This window comes from Asterias amurensis, chromosome 9 (genome assembly GCF_032118995.1).
Source record: "Asterias amurensis chromosome 9, ASM3211899v1".
NCBI lineage: Eukaryota > Metazoa > Echinodermata > Asteroidea > Forcipulatida > Asteriidae > Asterias > Asterias amurensis.
In genome coordinates, this window is record NC_092656.1 from 22,374,443 (window position 1) to 22,392,939 (window position 18,497).

The window sequence follows — 18,497 nt, forward strand, 5'->3', positions numbered from 1 at the left end:
CAGCAAACGTTTGAGACAATTTACATTTTTCTCTATATGTACGAGTATTTATAGCTGATATTAAATAGTACTGGGGTCGCCAGGCTGAGCCTGGGAGTCATTGGTGTGTTGAGTGATCCGTTAAATGCGTCTCAGCATAACACCAATCAAAACCCCATGGCCCCCCCTTGCTCCTCCGTCGGACCGAATCCCACGTTATCTCGTTCACTCATCGACAGCAAGCCTAAGTAGGGTGTTCCGCCAAAATGTTTTGGGTCACCAGACCACTCGTCGCCTCCTAATTGGCCGCTTCCTGCTCGCGGGGAAGTCGCGCCTAATCCGACCATCGCATCTAATTAAGTGGGTACTGCTAAACACTCCCAGGGATAGCTTTAAGACGTAATAGAATCCAACAGGATAAAAGGGTTTCATTCAGGATGCTGTAAGTGAACATTTTGAATACGGAGGGGGGGGGTGTTAAGTGTTTGAGTTGGAAGAGTTTAACCAACTCTTTTTTTTGTCTTTCTTTTTTCTCCGTTTTTTTTTAGCAGTTTCTGTAACTTTTGGGGTATGGAAATGCTTATTAATGAGGTACCTGACATAATTACGCGGACGACTGTTATGAGGTCGCCCCGGGGCTGAAAGGAAATTAGAGCTCACTCAGTTTTAAACGGTCATACTGAGCAGCTTTAATTGATTGGGGAAGATTTCACGTTTTTAATAGGTTCTGACGACGTGCATTTAACTTCTCTAAATTGTTTAAAAAACCCAAGTGGGAAATTTTAACCAGCTTTTTAGAGCATTTTGCCAAAGGGGCTTACAAAGTGAATCTGAAATCTGAATGCAAATGTAGTCATAATCTTGGATTATTTCTGACCTCAGGGATTTTGTAAGGAAATTTCCATTAATTTACAATTTTCAAAGTCATCTTTATGGTCTTTCCAAGTAAAAGACCCTTTGTTACCTTGCGTAAAACTCCTCTGACCCCATTGCATAAATCAACTGTGGGATTTGATTGTGGAATTTCCATTGACTTACAATTTGCAAAGTCAGCTTTTTGATGGTCTTGCCAAGTACAGGACTTTTTGTTCACTTGCATGAAACCCCTCGGTTCAAATTAAAAAGAAATACCCAGGCACATAGAGAGGGGCTACTTTTGTTCCTTCAAATATCTAACTTGGTCACAAGCTGCTTGTCAAATTGGGTTCAGTGCTTGATCATGTCTTGAAAATGAAAGAAAATCCATGGCTGAATTGACAGCTTTGACAGTGGTATATAATCAAAGGTATGCTTTGACCTTTTTTAAGAAGAAAATGAAAAAACTGATTTTTCGGACAGTTTTTTAAAGAAATATTTTGAATAAGAAATTACAATTATCTATATATATATATATATGTATAACCTGGATTTACCAACACAGAATGTATACTGTTTGGTTCCAAGGTTTTTTCCCCTAATTATATTAGCAAGTGCAATTCACTTTTTTTTTATTGCAATACATGTTTTATTGAACCATTTTTTTAACTAAATTGAATTTTGGGCACGAGTCTATTTATATGATCTACCATGTAACTGATCCATCCTGCAATGGTTTCCAGGTAAACATTTTTCCACCACTAATGAATTTCTTTTTTTTTCTGTTTTGTCTTTGCGTCGCGCAGGATGGAGAGCAGCAATGTGGAAGTCCTTCACAACAGCAAGCCAGACAAGTACCAATTACATCTGCACGAGAGCTGCGTCTTATCGCTCAAGTTTGCCCACTGCGGCAAGTGGTTTGTGTCAACGGGGAAAGACAACCTTCTCAATGCGTGGAGAACGCCCTACGGAGCAAGCATCTTCCAGGTATGATGACTGTGAATAATATTTAACTGGGGGTTGGAGGGGGCTGAGGGGCTGGACTGGGAGACGTAAGGAACTACATCGTTTATAAAACCAGGGACCTAAAAGGCTATTGACACCTCTAGTAATCGTCAATAACCAGTATTCTTACTTGGTGTATCTCAAAAATATGCATAACAAAACAAATCTGTGAAAATTTGGACTCATCGAAGTTGGTAGAAAATAATGAAAGAAAAACACCCTTTTTGCACAAATTTGTGTGCTTTCAGATGCCTAATAATATTCTTTAGGCCGAAAGTCTTTAATTATTTGAGTACGAAATTACCTCTTTCTCAAAAAACTACTTAACTTTTGAGGGAGCCTTTACTCACAATGTTTTATACTATCAACAGCTCTCCATTGCTAGTTATACCAAGATATTTTTCTGCTTGCAATTATGTTGAGTCATTTACCAATAATGTCCAGTGCCTTTTAGTATTCCAGGGCATTTTCTGGCAGGCAAGATACTTCAGTGGTCATTTGAGATGCTTTGCATGTTATATCGTAATTACTGCATAAAATACTGAATTTTCAAAAAGCTGTATAAGTTATGAAATGTACTCCTCTTTTTACACCAAAGTAGCTAAACAAAAGGCCGAGATGTCGTAATACCACTGGGTTATTAGCTCAAGTTAATGCTTTCCATAATTTAACTTTCTTTTGATCTTATTTGTTTGTCTCTTTCAGTCCAAAGAGTCATCGTCAGTCTTAAGCTGTGACATCTCAGCAGATGACAAGTTCATCGTGACAGGGTCCGGAGACAAGAAAGCCACTGTTTACGAAGTCATCTACGAGAAAGAATGGCCACCCTGCCACTAAAAGCCTTGCTTCAGGGGATTAACAAAAGTAAAAGAAAAAAAACTGTGAAGTACAGGTGTTTTCATTTTCATCTTGTCCAGAAGTAACACTTACCATGGAATGAGAAGTATATCTTGGACCGTCAATGACCCCCAAAAAAGTTCTTGTATCGAATCAAGTCTAAGAACTTCTGGGTCTAAACTAAACCAAGAACACGGAGGAGACTTTGTGCAAGTGCAACATTAGCGGAATGTCGCCTATGCGGAGGGTTTCGCTGCTTGGTGGACTATACTGAAGTGTACTTTCAGCAACGCTGCTGAAACTTTTTTGGGGAGCCATTTTAGTGTTTGATGCATTGACGGAAAGGGATGCACTGTGGGTTGCAACAACTAATGGGGATGGGGGTCACATGGGCATCATGAGAATTCTCCGACGAGTCTGTGGACATGATCTCCGCGCCTTCACTCGGACAAGTCCAGATGACATGGTGGTGTTGCACCAACAGATCGACAGAACTGGTATACTTACCTGACGGTGATTGAACAAATGAGAGGTCATGTTTGTAGAGCGGAAAAGAATTTCATAAACTCGGTCAAGTGGTGACCTGCTGAGTTTATCAGAGAAGGGGACACTTTTTAAGATGGGTGCTGTGGTCAGGATGAACAAGATGAATCACCCAACGATAAATAGTCGAGTCTAGGGGCTTACCCTGTCTTGGGCTTCTAGCATTTTGAAGTTCTGTGTTTGACAGTTATAAATGGCTGATGAAGCCCAACCTGGATCTAGACCTAGAGATAAGGTTTGGGGAGCGCCCAGGTTGTTGACCGCCATTGCAAATGGACACAGGGTGTATTTTCGAGTTTTACCCGTTTTGTCGACCAACTGTCCACACGCCTGTACTCTACCATAAAGGCTGCCCTCTGTTGTATGACTCTTCGCACAGAAGAAAAAGTTATATTACACCCTCTTACAAAGATTCTACAGCTGTTTTATGTACTTCTACTGTACTCTTAACTTAAGTAGTCAATTTGCACGAAACAGCGGTAACAGTTTAAGATAAACGAAGAACATTGATAAAAACAAAATTGGAGAAAACGAGTATTAAACGAAAAGACGAAGGCCTTTTTTTTTTCTCCCGTACAACTATTAAGCTCTGATGTACATATTTAAATGTGATCATGTTAACATGTAAAGACTTACTATTGAAGTTTTGTACTGCCAACTATAACTGTACAGTTATTGTAATATATATATTTTTTCCCTCGTGTGCGGTGCATTATGCTTTTTTGTTGGTCTTTTTTTTCTTCGTCAGATGGTTAAACAAGGATAGGTTTGTCCTTAAAAGGTATTGAAAACATAGGATGTTGAAAATGAAAACAAATTATTGCAAGTTGCATTTTTTTTTTTTTTTTCATTTTCAAAATTAACTGATGCAATTTTTTAAAGAGATGCAAATTTTGTGTTTATATATCATGTGGTAAGATTATGCACTGAGCTCTGTTCGGAAGGTCTCTCATGCAAGCACTTATTAAAGGCAGTGGACACTATTGGTAATTACTCAATTTAACTATTAGCATAAAATCTTACTTGGTAACGAGTAATGGGGAGAGGTTGATAAAACAATGTGAGAAATGGCTCCCTCTGGAGTGACGGAGTTTTCGAGAAAGAAGTAATTTTTCCGCGAATTTGATCTTGAGAACTCAGATTAGAATTTGAGGTCTCGAAATCAACCATCTTAAAGCACAACAACTTCTCTTCAGGAGGTGGAATTTTAGAAGGGGTATTAATATACAAGGATGACTGCCAATGGTTTGGATCCAGGGTCTTGTTTCAATAGAGCTGGTTGAGCACAGAAAGAAGCTAAGAAAACATGCTTAACAGAATAAGTAAGTGAGGTTTGCGGAGACACCATGTAAAAATCTCCTCTGTGTGTGGTGGTGGCTCTAATGAGAAGAGCTGTTTGTGAAACATGGTGTCACCACTAAACCTTCTTAGTATTTTTCCACCATGCTTAGCCTTAAAGGCAGTGGACACTATTGGTAATTAGTCAAAATCATTATTAGCATAAAACCTTACTTGGTAACGAGTAATGGAGAGAGGTTGATAGTATAAAACATTGTGAGAAACGGCTCCCTCTGAAGTGATGTAATTTTCGAGAAAAAAGTAATTTTCCATGAATTTGATTTTGAGACCTCATAGTTTTAGAATTTGGGTTCTCGAAATCAAGCATCTGAAAGCACACAACTTCGTGTGACAAGGGTGTTTTTTCTTTCATTATTATCTCGCAACTTCGACGACTGATTGAGCTAACTTTTTCACAGGATTGTTATTTTATGCATATGTTGGGATACACCAACTGTGAAGGCTAGTCTTTGTCTATGCTTTTGAAAGTGAACTCGACATTAGCAAATTACTTTGTTGTGCAAACGTTTCTGTTCTGAAATTTCTGAAACTGTTGTTTTCTTGAAGTGTTGTTTGTGGTTCTATGTAAACATTTTTGTTGCGTGGTGTTGCTTGAACTTTCATTTTTTGAAGTATTGAGATTCTGAAGAAAACAAGTTGTAATTGCACATCACCTGTTAATTGATTTGATTTTTATGAGGGTTTTTTTTCTTCGAAGAAGCACAGGGACCAGTGTTATGAGCATCTAGGCTGATTGTAATATGTTTATGCACCGTATGTTGTTTTCGGACAGAGTGGCAGTTATTGTTTTTTGTAATTTGGAGTGGCAAAGAGTTGAAGGTTTTTTAGAATGAGGGGTGGTTTATACATAAGTTGGAAAACAACAATTGGCAACACAAATAGTGATCGTCAAAAATGCTCTGAAAGACAGTTCATGTAAGTTAACAAAAGAGTGAGCCACATCAATCAACATAATTTGAGAGGATAAAAAAAAACAAATAAGATTCTTTGAAAGGGAATAACTTAAATCTGACTCTCTCAGTTGCTCTGATAAGAATCTCAAAAAGTAAATCTTAAGGTAAATGTTTTAAGAAAATAAAAGTGAAATAAAGTTTTTCAAATAAAACTGTTTGTAACTTCCATTATCCCAGCAAACTTTGTGCGAACAATGGGGTCACCATTTGTTAAATTTTGGGAGGTTTTTTTCGTGTCAATTTTTGTTGTCTGATGTTGACCTTGATAAAAACAACTGCCTGATGTCTTTTTAGTTGCTGTTGTGAGAATTGGTATTTCTTTTACCTCAAACTAATTTACACTTTTTTTGGAAGGTTACAAAAAATTATCTCTGTAAACTAAAAACCACCAGAGCCACACATGGCAATTTATTTAATAAACTTTTGAGTTCAGTTGATCGGATAATAGTCATATTATTTCCATGTGACATCATGAAAATAAATTATGTAAATATTTCACCACAGATAGAAAAAAAATTGTGAATTGTTCTGTAAAGAATTTAAGAACTCATTTGAGTTCGAGAAATAAAAAAACACATTTGTATGTAATTTGTGTCTGTGTCCTTGTGCGAACTTCTTTTAAGTCTAAAGGTCAAGGTCTTTGCCATATTGCTATAGGTAAGGTCTTTGCTATACAGTTCCTTGCTCTATGATCATGCTGTCACCATTTTGGTCATGTTACTTGTATCCAATAACAGTAATGGATGGATAACACTCATTGTACAAAAACAGGAACCTGACTATTTATATTTACAGCCTCGGTTTGGTTACATTGATTTGTGTAAAAAAGACAATCATGGCTGCAGGTTGATGAAGATCTAGTGTAATTATTTTTTAAAGTCAAAACCTAGGAATTGCATACTTCTGAAATCAATAAAATGGATACTTTTGGTTTTTAAACCAAACACTAATAGACCATAAAAACTCGGATCATTTAAGAGCTGTCATTTTTTTTTTTTTTTTTTTAAACCACACCCTTTGAAGAAATTTAGTTTTAGAGAAAGGGCTTCTCACCCCAACTGAATCTGCAGCCTTTCTCAGGCATCAATCTGAAAACACAGCAAGGAATATCACAATTCTGAATTCCATACCAGTTTAGAGCTTTTGATATTAAAATTTGTTAAAAACGACACCCTTTGATGATTTTCACCCCAAAAGTTGAATATGAAGCCTTGCTCAGGTATCTGAAACACAATTCTATGCAACAAGTGTTTCCTTTCATTATTTTTGTGCAACTTCGATGACCAATTATTGATCCCTCATTGTCCCAAGACACATGGTTGTTGTTTTATGTAATGTGGGATATATACACCAAGTGAGGACACTGAGTTTTGACAAAACTGCATGCATCTCCTTAGAAGAATAACTAGACCTAATGTATTTGTAACTAACAATCACAGAGCTGTTCCAGTTTGTTTGTGTACCCAACAAAAGAGAGGTCATCTTTTTGAATAAAATTAATGTCCCAAGTGTGCAGACTGAGATCAAAAACAACAATTCGTGACATGTGGTTTACTGCTATGATTGCTAAACCATGGAGAAATAATTTATTCCTCCATGGCTAAACATACCAGAGAAAACCGAACCAAAATTAATGCTGGGAGTTTTTGAGGGCATTGCTGTGTAAAAGTAATCAGCGATAATTTTTATAATAAAAGGTATAAAAAATAGTCGGCTTTTGTAAACAGAAAATGTATTGTTAATCTCATCCTTTATTGGTTCAAATCCCGTGCTAACATTTTTCTCTGTTCAACCCCCAAAACTATGAATTATGTGAAAAGCATTTTCCCTGAAATGTTTTTCCTGAAGCTGTTTCACCCTTCCGACTGCGTACAGTTAAGTGGTCGACTTGCTGTAATGGTTTCCTATGCCATTTAACAAAAATTAAACAGCCCGTCTTTTTGGTAACGGAGATAAAAAGCACCTTTTAAGACTCGATTGGCTTAATAAGGTCTGATGAGGGCGCTATTTACAGCAATGCTTGTTTGTTTGATGATGTGCAATTGAGCGAGGCACTGCACAGAGCAACAGGTAGTATAGCTTTCGCTGAGTCACCGTTGCCGATTTTGGATCTGCAGATAATCATTTCCTTCATAAGAACGTCTAGAGGTGAAAGACATCATCATCATGTCGGGTGCTAAACAATTCGTAGACGCTGCAATTGTTGACAACAAGGTGAGAAACAGGTGTTTTTTAATGAATGAATGAACGTCACATCGTTAACACCATGATACTATCCTCTGCTTACCAGGCAGTTATCACGCTATTTTATTTATGCCTTTTTCTTTGAATTGGGAAAAAAATAATGATGCCATATATCAACCGATGCCCTAATTATCTTCATTTGTTAATACGAAGTATGCAAACATGTATTAAAACTTGATGGACATTGAAATGTTCACACCACACACCGATCTTGGATGACTTCAACTGGCCCCATTTGTTTTGAGTTTTTCCTGTTTTCACGGCAAACGAGAAAGTATGGTTTCCCGGTGAAGCCATACATGGAAGAAACATCTGCAGTGACTACAAGTGTTCTTTGAGACTCTGTGTATGACTGTATAGCCAGCAGTTGCCTTCATTTTATTCAAAATATTTGTTTATTAAATTTTTAAAATTACCATGGTAACTTGCCAAAAAAAATAATAAATTATAATAATAAATAATATTTATAATAAAGCGTATAAATAAACAGTGATAATTGAATCAACAAGCTGATGTTTAAATTTTAATATAAATAATAGTTTTGATACGAGGGTTACAAAATAAAAATCTCAAAAAATATTAGAAAATGATATAAGGCACATGGCTTCTTTAAGCCTCGATACTTTTTTTCAAGAATGCTCAGCAAAACATTCAGTCACATGATTTTGATCATCATGAATTGTGAATTGAAATAGCGTTTGATGAAACTTTTTCGGTGGGCAAATATTTTTATATGGCCTCAACATTATGACATATTTGTGTACCTTGTAGAAATGCTAAAATACCAAACTTTTTGCATTTACAAGTGCAAATATCCAGTGGAGTCTTACGTGTTTCTAAGTTTTTGTCAAGGGAGAGGAGACTCTTTGCTTGGCGAATAAAACCACACAATTTTTATCTTGGGACTGTTTACATCACGCACAGAGAGGTAAAAGATTTGCCACGATATTAGGGACACCTCGAAAACAGGACCTCCTACGATATGATTTACAAACCATGATTCTATGATTATGAACATGATGAACATGATGAATAAAGGCTTTTATTCAGAACCATTCTTCCTCCATGGTTGTATCAGGCATTACTGTACTTGTTCGTCTGTATGGTTTTACCTACTCCTAGAACTATGACTGAGGTTGTTCGGCTATCGAGGGCCAAATGTTTGTAAAACACTTTTCTTTAAATCGTATAAACATATCTTTTAACCAAATTCACAATTTCTCCAGTTTATTCTGGTCAATATGAAGATTTGAACTTTGAAGAAGATAACAAACAAGTAAACAAACAAACAAACAAACAAACACCCCAACAAACAAACAAACAAGTAAACAAACAAACAACAATAACGAGATATAGCCTAGCCATACACGCTATTTATTATGACCACAAATAATGCAGAATATTAGGTTTGTTAAATATGGGATGTTTGTTTCCTTTACTTCCAAGGTCAAAGCACTAGCAGTTGGTAGTGTTGTGGGAACCCAAGTTCTTTTTGGCTCCTCAAAAGTGTAACTTGCTTCAAAACTGTCAATGAAATAAACAGATTGGTGTTAATTTGCATCAGGATAATATTTTCTCACAGGACTTGGGGAAAGTACTGACTTCAGAGTGCTTTTAAATTAAAACACATCAGTGTAAAGGGCAAAACCAAACAGGCCCTAATGTAATATTCTTTATCCGTGATAAAAAATTAAAATTGATTGAGTAATAATGGCAATTATTGGATGGCATTTTTACTGTGTTTTTTCTCTGTGATATTTGATAATGTACTCCTTAAATCATTTGCTGTGTCTAAGATCAATGTACATTGGACAATCTCTTGAATTAATTTGGGGGAAATCTGTGCTGGGCAGCACAATGTATTTTGCTCAAGAGTGCTGGGCAAAAGTTGGGAGTTCTTAACGGGCCTGCCCAGCACCGCCCAGCACCGCCCAGCACCGCCCAGCACCGCCCAGCACCGCCCAGCACCGCCCAGCACCGCCCACCTGTGGCTTTTACAGCACCACCTTCATACAACTTCCGTTGTTTTTCTCAGGTGGTTGTATTTTCCAAGACGTATTGCCCCTACTGCAAGATGGCCAAAAGTGCCCTGGACAAGTGTGGTGGTAAATATAAGGTGATCGAGCTGGAGAACCGGAGCGACGCGGATGCCATCCAAGACTACCTGCTCAAGCTGACTGGAGGAAGAAGTGTAAGTTGTTATCCAAGAATCTCTTCCGTCAATCTATTCTCTGCTCAAAATTGCTTCTCTTGGAAAGCCGCTAATAGTAAATTGGAAAATAGCATGCCTGATATTCTCATGGAGGCAGCGAAGGCGATTGCCTCCATGCCCCCTTGTCCTTGCCTTGGTGCCCTTTAAATGCTATACACTAGAAATTTATAATTTTCTCATAGGGTGGCCTTTACCAATGAGAAGATGCCTTCGTTGATGCCTTGGTGCCCTTGCCCTTTTAAAAATAAAGCATACAGGCCTGGAAATTGAACCAACTGTTGCAAAACTACTTACCAACCAAAAGATGTAAATGCAGTCACCAAAGGGAGTAGTATTTCACACTGTGTCCAAACAAGGTGTTTGTATATGATTTGAGTCATTGTATGGTAAGGTATCGATACATATTTGGTTTGCGATAACACCATGTTTGTACCTTCTTGCCAGGTAGAGTTTCTTTAGGGAACTGTCTTGCTCTATTGTCTCTACCACAGAGTAGATTTATCGTTATTTTTCAGAAGACTTCTCAGTTCTGAAGGTCTGAAGAGTCTGTAAAACATCTGGGAAGTACAGGGGTCTAAAATAGGGGGGTACCCAGGGCCGCAAGCCAACTTTTAAGAATTTTCACAGAATTTTTGTTCTCATCCTTGACTGTTTTTACGCAGGTACCACGTGTCTTTATTGGCGGAAAGTTTGTCGGCGGTGGAACTGAAGTTGAACAACTGAAGAAGGACAACAAGCTAACACCAATGCTGCAGGCTGTCGGTGCTCTTTAAAATGTGTGTGAATGTGAAGTGATAGATGTTAAGTTTTAATCAATGATTCATAAAGAATATTCATTTTGGTTTTTACCCATGTGACACAGAGTGTGTGAGCACTGTACTTCCCCGAGTTCTGTGAATGTTGTTTACAACCCCCGCCTTTAGCTACTGGGCAGTCTCGGTGGTCTAGTTGGTACTACAGTAGAATTGCAAAGGTTTCAAGTTGGAATGTAATATGACTATGATTTGTTCATAGAACTCGGGAAAAGTACTGAGTAGACAGAGCTAACACACATCGGGTGTATATGGGTAAAAAGCAAAATCAATGAGAATTGAGCTGAGAAATACTCACAATAACTTCAGACCAAACGAGTTTTATATTTTTTAATGAGTATGAGCTTATTCAGCAGTATTGAGTGGACAATATATGAGTAAACTGTTTGGTTTAGGTGTCTACGGGCAAGTTTACCCTAACCTAATAATGTCATTGTGTCCACTATATCTCAAAATGGCTTCATGCTCTTCTTTACCTTGGCAGAAGAGTGTGAGAAATATAATTTTTTACATTATTACATACTGTGGTTATCTGTTTTTACTTTGCATGCATGGCTTCTGATGGTTTTACCAACCCTGGTTGGCAAAAGATCAAGGATGGGACGTTGCAATAGACAGCCCTTTACTTATCATTTCAGTTTCTGCTTCAAACTTTGAAAAATGGGAAAAACTAAACCAGCATAACGTACAGTATGGGTATGACTTTTGTTGTTGTTATAACTTTAAATCTTAAAGCTCACCAATTCCAGTATAAATCTATCGCTGCAGAATTATGTTTGTTTGAAAAAGATGTCAAAGAAATTTGCAATTGAAGACCACACAAATCGGAAATCACTGTTACATATTTTTAGCATTGTTTGTGTAATTTCTATTAAGTGTGACCACCGAACTTGAGATTGTGTTTATTAAAAACTATAGCATATGAAGATACAATTTTCTCTGAAACAAATTGTTTTTAGAATACAAAAAAAAGCTGCTTATTTATGTTTTTTTTTATTAAAAAATGAGCTTTCAAATACTTGGTATGTGTTATTTGAAAAGGTTGTGCTAAAGTGTTTAAATATCATTGAACTAGAAGACCAAGTTTAGACAGAATCAATACAAAATCCGTAACTTTTGACACAATTGTGGTGACAAAGTGATAGGCTGTAAAACATCAAAGCTAGAGTGGATTGGGTTAGCAAATCTGCCAACCTGATTTGACAGTAAGTTCCCCGCAAATTTCTAATAACAGAAAATTTTGCCTTTTACCCATACACCGATGCGTCTGCGAATTTGAATGCTGCTTTGATGAATTGTTAAATTGAACGATTACTTTTCATCACTACATTATTGACTTATAAAACGAAATATAGAATGACCCTTTTCAGTAGCATTCGATTTGGCGCGAAATAGAATTGCTTGGTGGTTAAATTGGTTGCTCACTTTTTGAAATTGACCGAGAAAATCTATATTTAAAATTCACAAGCATTTTAGAAATATATTATTTTCAAACATAACAATTTATTGTAATCGATAATGTTTCAATCACTATTTATAGTATGCTTATTAATCTTTGCAAAACAGTTACAAATGTGACCAAACGTCATTTGACGAAAACACACAGAGAATGGTGTAAAAAGTTAGGTCAGAGAACAAACTCTAAAGTGTTTATTGTGACTACAATTGTACTCGCCGAAGACGGTCCAGTATTCTATCCACGAATCTACACTTTCTCGTCCATTCTCCTTAAAGGGTCTATGAACTTTTTCTAGGACAAAGAACACAAAGTCCACAGATTTTGAGAAATGAGTTAAACAATGTCATGAAAATAATTTTCGTCTCAGTGATCATGGACGAAAATTATTTAACCATGTAAAAAACTTATTTTCATTAATATTACATTGTTTTACTCATTTCTCAAAAACTACAGCACCTCAGCAACTAATATTTTAAGTTATGCTTTCTACTATCATTATCTTTTTATGTAAGTTTTACGTACATCTGTGGATTCTGTGTTTTGTGTTACAAACCCAAATCCTTATTCATTAAGAGTCAGAGTGGCAGCAAAGTCGATTCAGTTTTGGACCCATCATTAACACCACGACTACAAGAGACATCATTCCATACGACATAAACACAACCCCGTAATCTTGAGTCAGATCTTTCATCCAGCCTTAATTGTGCACAAAGAGAAAGAAAAACATTATAATGATTATTGTCGTGTTCTGGCGAACTTCAAAACATACCCAGAAAGGGGTAGTCGAACGCTTGTGACCTGCTCTAGAATTGCAAGGGTCATGGGTTCGAATCCCACCCGAGTAACATGCCTGGGATACTCGTTCACATGACTAGGGAAATGGGTAGAAGCCAAAATTAATATGCTTGCGTTTTAGTTGGCGTAAAGTCTGCGTTAGTACGGTTCGATTCCTTTTGCTTCTACTCTAGTTAATTCTTTTTGGAACATGTTCCTCATTTCTTAATTTTTACTCTGCTTTTGAACCAGGCGTAATATATGGACAAGAAACTTTACCAATACCTAATTCTTGTCTTCTTGGCTTTGTACGTGGTAGGCTTCTGCTTTTGGGGGAAATAGTTTCTGCATTTTGATGTTGAAACGGATTTAAACTTTAAAAGCTCTTCATAAGATCGCCTGTTTAATATCGAAGTACAGATTGTTGTACAAAATAATCCTGAAGTTAATAGATAAATTATATTCACCAAGAACAAAGAGCCTACCTGTAAAGTAGCCGCCAAACATATGACCGGCTCCCAGAAACACGTAAAGCCATCCGATTGCCGCCATTTCTCGTCCTTCGGCAATAGTGTTTACGATGACGAAAGTCAATGGGTAGATGAACCCAACAACGAGTCCAGTTATTGCGGCAAGAACAGACAAAGCAACGAAAGATGAAACGGCTAGGGGGTCAGCGAGACACGTCATCCCACAGATGAATGACGCAACGATGAAAAGATTCACTGGTCTGATGAGGTTGTTATCAATCAAGAAACCATTCGAGAGGCGACCTACGAACGAACCAATCCCGCCAAATGTTGATAAAAATGAAGACAACTGGGACCCGTAACCAAGGGTTATGGCGTGCGGAACGAGAAACAAATGCCAACCAGCATACACCGCTCCGCTGAAAAAGAACCCCACCAGAAACAAAGTAAACCACGGTTCGTCGACAAATAACGTCGTGTCAAATTTAGCTTTCAGAACAGAGAATATTGTTCGAAAGTGTTGCCAACAACCTCCCACTAATCCACTAGAGTGATTATTTTCTGCACACTCATTTGTCAATTCTTGGTCACGAACTTGCTGATATCCCATTTGTGACACCGCTGTTCGTTGTTTGTCTGCTAACGGTCTGAAGAGGGCCCCAGTGGCGCACAAATTAAAGTTGACGGCACCAAGGACACAGAGGGCGCCCCTCCATCCACACTTCTCTATTAACCATTCGGAAAAGGGCGGGAAGAGCATCATGCCGAACGTCCCAACTGCTAATGAAAGCCCGTTTACGGTAGCAAAGCTTTCCGGGAAATAGTCCATGAGAGGTTTGAACGATGGAAGCAAAACCAAAGATTCTCCGATACCTTTAGGACAAAAAAATAAATCTATCAGGGTATAATACAAATAATATCACATGACGATTTGCTTTGGGTCAAGACCAATTATTCTAGTAGGCCTATTCCAAGAAAGTGCATGATAACAAACCTTATATAACAACTTGGGCTCAATTGGCCATCGAAGTTGCAAATAATGCCAAATATTAAAACGTTTCAGCATTCCAGCTAAACAGCATGGGTAAGTCCAGCATTTTTAACAAGTTTTGTCCAAAATATTAAAAAATCACAAGGGGTTAGTCCAGCAATTTTGTCCAATTGGATGCAAAATCAAATGTCTGCACGTTGTATCGTATGAGGCGCCAATTGTAAACTTTTTATTTAACGATGTTGTTCACATAACATATAATTTTATCCACTATTTTACTTTTATTTAAAATTAATGTACAACACACGATTATATGTGTATAATTGAAAGAACGCTTTCGTTGGCCTATATAATGAAAGCTGTCCAATATGTATATCAAAATAACTGCATGAGCAAAATTAACAATTTACATGTAGCGGAATATGCGGTGCGTGCTAGAGGGGATTTCCCTTTTGCTTGGCGCTGGTGCGCGGGCTGCGGTCCGTGCATCAGATAGCGTTGCGGGTACCCCGCGCGGGTATATAAGCGCGTCGCACGTGCTCACTCGTGTTTCTCTCCCCGCTGTTCACTTGGTGCTGTTGCTTCTACTGCTGTTTCTGCTGCCCGGCTGTGTTGCTGTTCGGTGCTGTTCTGTTTAGTTGTCCGTGAGGAAGTTAGAGATCAGAATTGTTGCATTGGAAGCGCCGCCGGACTAGGGTGAGTAGCTGCACCTCGTAAATCAGTCCCGATGTTCATTTATGATTAATTACTAAGTTCTAGTGATTCTATAGATTGCCTCTCATTTAACAACCAATCAGCCTCAGCACCTAATCAAGAACCCTAATCAATGCCAGTAGTTATTCAATAAACCAGCCAGTTCCGAATATTAATCAGTGTCATCAAGTGTTAACTAATATTGGAGTCTCAGCACTGTGTGCACGTGGTGTTTGTATGTGGGTGATTCAGCTAGGCGCCTGGGGGTAGATTTCTCCCGAAACGAGTCCGCCCACCGGTCTCTGTAGTTACCGCTCATCGTAGATGCCGAGGTACCCGGCGAGATACCGGGGTGAATCCGTTACAATATATGATAAATCATCATTGTTTGTTTATAGACAAAGTGGGAAATGGATTAAGGGAAGTATCCATAAAAACAGGAACATTATAGCCAATCAAAGTTTCTATTTAAAGAAGCACTGGGCCCAAGTTCATAGATTTGCTTAGCATTTACATTTCTGCCTTGATAAAAACAGGCTTACCAGCCACAGTTGCATATTGCTTGTTACGTATTCAGCTGTTGCTTGCCTATACTGAAAACCACGTGGAAATTTTGTTGGTAGGCCTAATCCTCTTTTATCAAGGAGGAACACTTTTTTTTTGCCATGTAAAAGTTTTGTGCTGAGCAGCTCTATGAAATTTGGCCCAGGTGGCTATGAACCTAAGATCGTGGATGTAGGGGCAGGCACTATGCAACGAACCCCATAATAGGAGTATGAAGACAAAGGATGGTCGTATGAAAGAATGGATTACTGGACCATAAAAGTGAGGTGTAATGCATTGTATGTATAACAATGCAGGGAAAAGTGAAAGGGTTGGATTTGAGAGAAATTTGCTTGATGCAACTAATGGACAAATTAAACAACAACAGATCAGTGGTAGGGTGTTTTCAAAAGAGGTATGGAGGGTGTAACCAGGGCCTATACATATAAAAACTTATTGACCGAACAAATTTTGTATTATTTTACGCTTTATTTACAGAAAATAAATTTATAAAAAATTAACTCTATAGCTATAGTAAAATGGAGGGTAATGGTAAGCTATTCAACACCAGTGTTTATGTTTGGTTCAAAGGGTTGGACTGTTTGAGTTGGTGAATCCGGTGTGATTTTCTATGCTTGTGGTGTGTGTCATCACCCTTGCGAAGCTTATGTATAATATTGTGTGGTTTAAAATTTATTATTTGTAAATGAAGGTAAAATAGCGGATGATTAATTAATTATGTGTTATATAATGAATTATATGTAAATAAGTGCGTTTAATGAAAAATTTACATTTGGCGCCCCATAGAGTCGCGACCCCAAAACTATGGTTATGACGTCACTTAGAAAAAGCACAATTAACCGTGGTCGACGTGAACTGTGATTTTTTACGCACATAAAAACAGCTCGGGAATGTACGGGTATACAGGGGTCGATTTCACAAAGAGTTAAGACTCGTCTTATAACTTAGGATTAATCTTAAGGTCTGCATGCTACAGTGCAGGGTTGGGACTCGTCCACAGTCCTAAGATTAGTCTTCAGTTAGGAAGAGTTTTGTGAAATCGACGGCAGTGCTAACACATATCGGTGTATTATAGGTAAAACCAAATTAATAAAATCATACTTGATAACGATAACCACATGGCAAGATGAAGGATGGACGATGACGTAGCTGCGCCAATAATTCCGATTGCAGTAACAGCTCCACCAATCATCACAAGTTTCCTTGGCCCGTAACACGTCATCGCACTGGCAACAGGGGCTGCGTGATTAGAAAAAACATAAAAACTGTGAACACATTTTCCATACTATCTCAATCGAATGGACTTGTAAATTTTTAAAGACACTGGACACTGTAATTGGTATTTACTCAAGTTAGCATAAAAAACATCAGTGGTAACAGTTGATAATATAAAACATTGTGAGAAACGGCTCCCTCTAAAGTAGCGTGGTTTTGGTGCAATTCTTATGCCTTACTTCCACTAGACTTGATGACAAGTCGTTAGGCGCTGCCTATTTGTCTGCCTTTCATGCAACAGTCACAGTGCGATGTTACACATGCAACAGTCGTAGGTAGCGCGAGGCAGCGACTGACCCACACACACATACTGGGATCGAGGGTGTGTGTATCGTCCCCGTAGCTACTCCGCGCTGTAACTACACACCGCGCTTAACAATTACCGTCTTGACTTCAAGACTATACTTCCACCAGCACCATTCAAAGTTTCAAATTTGACTGATTTCCTAAGCAATGAGGAAGACCAAGGGACCAAACCCCCCACCGAAGGACACTGGTTAATGAATTATTCTTCAGAACCAACAATACTCATAAGAAAAGGTTTTACCGCAAACCTCTCCTATTAGTTAACTTCCACCATGCACTCCAACATTTCAAATCCTACTGATAACTTACCAATCAATGAGCACAAACTACCGAACAGTCCCAGGGCAAGACCCACCGAAGCAACGGATGTCTGGAAGTGGTCCACGAAATAGGGAATAAAAACACCCATACCTTTAAACATACCCAAAGTAATGAATGAGTTGATTGACTTTGATATAAGAATCATCCACCGCCACTTTTTGGGAGACATTTTGAAGGAGAATATGTGGCGGAAAGGTATGGTGGACACTAGGACAGTATCAGGTTTTATTCTGTTTACAACCAAACCAAACGGTTCACCCCTATATTGTACTCCAAAAAGGCTAAATGGAAGAAGTTGTGAGTCAGCAGCCTATTATGAGCGGTTGTTTGAATCGTGATGTGAAATTCGACATTTGTTGGGCTTTTCAATGGCTTTTCAAGCCTATCAGACCGTTTCACGCCTCAAGGTTCTATTACAATACTGCAATACTATATAGAGGGATATTCTATTCATACACTATGCGGGGGCGGGGGGGGGGGGGTACGCTGCAGCAGGGGACACCTTCCTCTAATGGAATTGTTTATAGCAAAAACGCATCTCTCTCTCTCTCTCTCTCTCTCTCTCTCTCTCTCTCTCTCTCTCTCTCTCTCTCCTTGAACAACAGCTACAATACTTCATTATTATTTAACCGATACGTGTTCAAATATGTTAGCTAACTATGTATAAACGGTCCTTAGGCCCTATGCAGGCCATAAAATCAAATAATTTTTGTTCACCAGGGGCAGTTCTTTTTTAAAGATACAAAAAAAAAACCCAAAATACTCGGGCGTTCCTTTCCATAAAGCCCCTCACCCACCACAAATTTCCTTTTTGTGCATGCACCTTACTAAATTAACTCAGACAA

The 18,497-nt window shown here is 38.2% G+C and overlaps 3 protein-coding genes across 3 annotated transcripts in view; 2 read left to right on the plus strand and 1 right to left on the minus strand.

Moving 5' to 3' along the window:
* The window catches only part of LOC139942351 (transducin-like enhancer protein 4), a 78,897-nt gene extending 72,745 nt beyond the window's left edge, over positions 1 to 6,152 (plus strand). Inside the window, exons 22-23 of the mRNA XM_071939192.1 lie at positions 1,641 to 1,821; positions 2,545 to 6,152. Of these exons, the coding sequence (XP_071795293.1) occupies positions 1,641 to 1,821; positions 2,545 to 2,676 (313 nt within the window). The 3' untranslated portion in view covers positions 2,677 to 6,152. The remainder of the gene's footprint in view (positions 1 to 1,640; positions 1,822 to 2,544) is intronic.
* Positions 6,153 to 7,574: 1,422 nt separating this feature from the next.
* On the plus strand, positions 7,575 to 11,732 carry LOC139941393 (uncharacterized). Its single transcript, XM_071937864.1, has 3 exons — positions 7,575 to 7,745; positions 9,811 to 9,966; positions 10,650 to 11,732. Exons 1-3 carry the CDS (start codon positions 7,698 to 7,700, stop codon positions 10,758 to 10,760), a joined length of 315 nt encoding a protein of 104 aa, XP_071793965.1. The 5' UTR covers positions 7,575 to 7,697; the 3' UTR covers positions 10,761 to 11,732.
* LOC139941390 (monocarboxylate transporter 13-like) lies at positions 11,328 to 17,876 on the minus strand. Its single transcript, XM_071937859.1, has 4 exons — positions 17,641 to 17,876; positions 16,852 to 16,989; positions 13,518 to 14,375; positions 11,328 to 12,954 (listed from the first exon to the last, which is right to left on the minus strand). Exons 1-4 carry the CDS (start codon positions 17,819 to 17,821, stop codon positions 12,827 to 12,829), a joined length of 1,305 nt encoding a protein of 434 aa, XP_071793960.1. The 5' UTR covers positions 17,822 to 17,876; the 3' UTR covers positions 11,328 to 12,826.
* Positions 17,877 to 18,497: the final 621 nt, after the last annotated feature.

Excerpts from the sequence above, each read along its gene's own strand:
- LOC139941393 (XM_071937864.1), top strand. The coding sequence starts at position 7,698 with ATGTCGGGTGCTAAACAATTCGTAGACGCTGCAATTGTTGACAACAAG. Across the intron at positions 7,746-9,810 it reads CTGCAATTGTTGACAACAAG|GTGGTTGTATTTTCCAAGAC; the intron begins GTGAGAAACAGG and ends TGTTTTTCTCAG. Across the intron at positions 9,967-10,649 it reads AGCTGACTGGAGGAAGAAGT|GTACCACGTGTCTTTATTGG; the intron begins GTAAGTTGTTAT and ends GTTTTTACGCAG.
- LOC139941390 (XM_071937859.1), bottom strand. The coding sequence starts at position 17,821 with ATGTCTCCCAAAAAGTGGCGGTGGATGATTCTTATATCAAAGTCAATC. Across the intron at positions 14,376-16,851 it reads CATGTGGTTATCGTTATCAA|GTATCGGAGAATCTTTGGTT; the intron begins GTATGATTTTAT and ends TTTGTCCTAAAG. Across the intron at positions 12,955-13,517 it reads GTTTGGCGGCTACTTTACAG|GCTGGATGAAAGATCTGACT; the intron begins GTAGGCTCTTTG and ends TGCACAATTAAG.